At 41.3% G+C, this 2,347-nt stretch overlaps 1 protein-coding gene across 1 annotated transcript; it reads right to left on the bottom strand.

Annotated features, from left to right (window-relative positions):
* Positions 1-234: 234 nt before the first annotated feature.
* On the bottom strand, positions 235-1,246 carry LOC106366769 (putative protein TPRXL). The gene has a single exon (XM_013806429.3). It carries the CDS (start codon positions 1,146-1,148, stop codon positions 480-482), a length of 669 nt encoding a protein of 222 aa, XP_013661883.1. The 5' UTR covers positions 1,149-1,246; the 3' UTR covers positions 235-479.
* Between the last annotated feature and the right edge of the window lie 1,101 nt (positions 1,247-2,347).

The following is a 2,347-nucleotide window of genomic DNA, read 5'->3' as shown; positions in this document are numbered from 1 at the left end:
ACTTAACGGAAGAAACGACGACGGTCAACGAAGGCTACGAACGTTGACTTGACAGAACACGAGAAAACGGGAATCTGACAAACACCACAGACGCACCATGGATCTAAAAGCTCTCTTGTTTTAGGGAAGAAAAAAAACTGGTTTCAAAATTTTTAATCAGATTTTTTTAATTAACTACCAGATTTAAAAGTTTGATTATAGCTTCTCGAGTCCGACATTTCTTTAAGAGAGAGAGACGCAAGAACAGTAAAATTAAGTATGTACAAATGCATTTCGCATCTTTCTACACCCAACAACAGAAAAAAAATATATGATGCTGTGTGTTCTTTCGATCTTCGTTTTACAAAACTCGACTTCGAGGTTGAGGTTCTCTCCCACAATCACCACAGATCTCGCCGATTCAAAGCCTTCCTTTCCAGATCTGCAGCCCTAGTAAGTTTATTAAAGAGAAGAACAAACCAGAAACCTAAAATATCATATCAATTACACTCGGTGGCGGCGGCTTTCGACATCGTCGATAGCCTACTGGGACGAGGCTGATACGCAGCTCTCCTTCTCAAATGATGCGACGAAGGCCTTATCAGAGTCGTCAACGCTCTTCTCACCCACTCTCCCTCAACGCCCCCGATCCTCACCAGCGAATTCGTCATCGCGGATCTCCGCATGTTCAAACTGTTCGTCGGATACGACGCCGTTCCCTGACCGTGCGGATTCGCCACGTTTTTATGCAAACTGCATCGGAAGGATCCGGGATGCGTCGTCGGAGAGCACATACACCTCCTCGGGGAAGAGATCTTGCTAGGCTGCGGTTTCTTCGTGACGGAGATGGATCTGTTCGTCGTCGTCGGGGAGATAGATCTGGTGTCTAGCGAAAACGCAATCGGTTGCGGTTTGTTGTATAGATTGACGCGAGTCGGAGACGCGGAGCGGTGGTGGCTGTGATGATGATTATCGTTACGGTTGCTGAAGAAAGCTGAGGAAGGAGATGAGAAGCTTGAGCTCGTAGAGGAAGCGAACGCTGAGGAAGACGACGACGGGGTGGGATTGGAGTAAGCGCCGCAGAAACGGCCCGACGGCGATTGGGAACGGAGCACAGGGCCGTTTGATTTGGTACGAGACGACGTCGTCACCATCGTTTTTCTTTGCATTATTAAAAGTAATCGAGAAAAGAGGTTTTGAATTTGATTCGTCTCTCTTTAGAAGGTCCCGGAGAGAGGTTGATTCGGCAAACCTAGCGAGTCTCCGGAACCAAATTTATAGCAAAATGAGCCTAATGGCATAAATGTAAATATTACCAAAATGTTTGACCTTTTTCGAGTTTTGGGTGATTCTCTGTCGAGTTAGTCAAACTTAACCATGGTTAGCAGTTATTATTTATTTATTTTTGCCTTTTTTTCAACTTGGCGGTTTGGCCGTTTCGGAAAGAATCGGGTTCTTGATCGGACGGCTGAGAAGGACGACACGTGTGGGAAGTTAGAAAAGCTGTCACGTGTGGTGACTGAGAGAGATGCCAGCTCGTACCTTCCCCGGAAAAGGTGCGGTATTACGTAACGCTCATTGCCTGTTGTTTTGCGCCCAGGAGCCCGGATTTTACAATTCCTATGGTCTTTTATTGCTGTCGCGATCCGACGATGGTCATAAGACTCATAACTACCGATTCAGAACATTAATTTTATTAATTCAACTAGATATTTCCCTGAAAAACAAAAATTTATGAAATGAACAATTACCTGTTTCCAACATATGTTAGTGAGACCAATTTAAGAAAAAGTCAAATATACAATTTTTTATTTCTAACAAAGTCAAATATACAATTAAGTGTAAATTTTTTTGGTAAAACTTGGATAGCAAACTTTTTAAACCACATTTTATTGATTTTATTTGTCGAGAAAAAAAATTTATTGATCTTATGTGTTGGTCTGAAACATGCGGTTGGTCTTCTTTGTTAGACCTAATCTCTTACCATCAAATATTAGTTAGTAGTTGCTAGTATCCAACAAAAATATAGAATCTTGTAAACATAAAAGTGTACCTATCAAGATACATCTATGATCCATCCAACTGATTCTATCACATAGTAGTTGGGGTTTCTTTTCAATTTTGGTTTTTAACTAATTGGCCAAGTGAATCCGCAAGAACATATTTTGCTGGTAGAGAAAAAATCAACACCACAACTGAAGAAATGACTTATGGGAAGCCAAAGAGAGAAGTTTCAGTGGAGGAGAATCATGCAACTATGTTTGATATTGGAGTCAAATTAAACATCCTAGGTGAGGGAATATGACTCGAAATATTATTTCCAACATTAAGTAATCTAATTAGAACGTTTGTTATTACATAAATACAA

Source organism: Brassica napus, chromosome C3, assembly GCF_020379485.1.
Source record: "Brassica napus cultivar Da-Ae chromosome C3, Da-Ae, whole genome shotgun sequence".
Taxonomy (NCBI): Eukaryota; Viridiplantae; Streptophyta; class Magnoliopsida; order Brassicales; family Brassicaceae; genus Brassica; species Brassica napus.
Note: the sequence above shows the minus strand (reverse complement) of the source record. Positions and strands in the feature narration are given on the sequence as shown.

Excerpts from the sequence above, each read along its gene's own strand:
- LOC106366769 (XM_013806429.3), bottom strand. The coding sequence starts at position 1,148 with ATGCAAAGAAAAACGATGGTGACGACGTCGTCTCGTACCAAATCAAAC.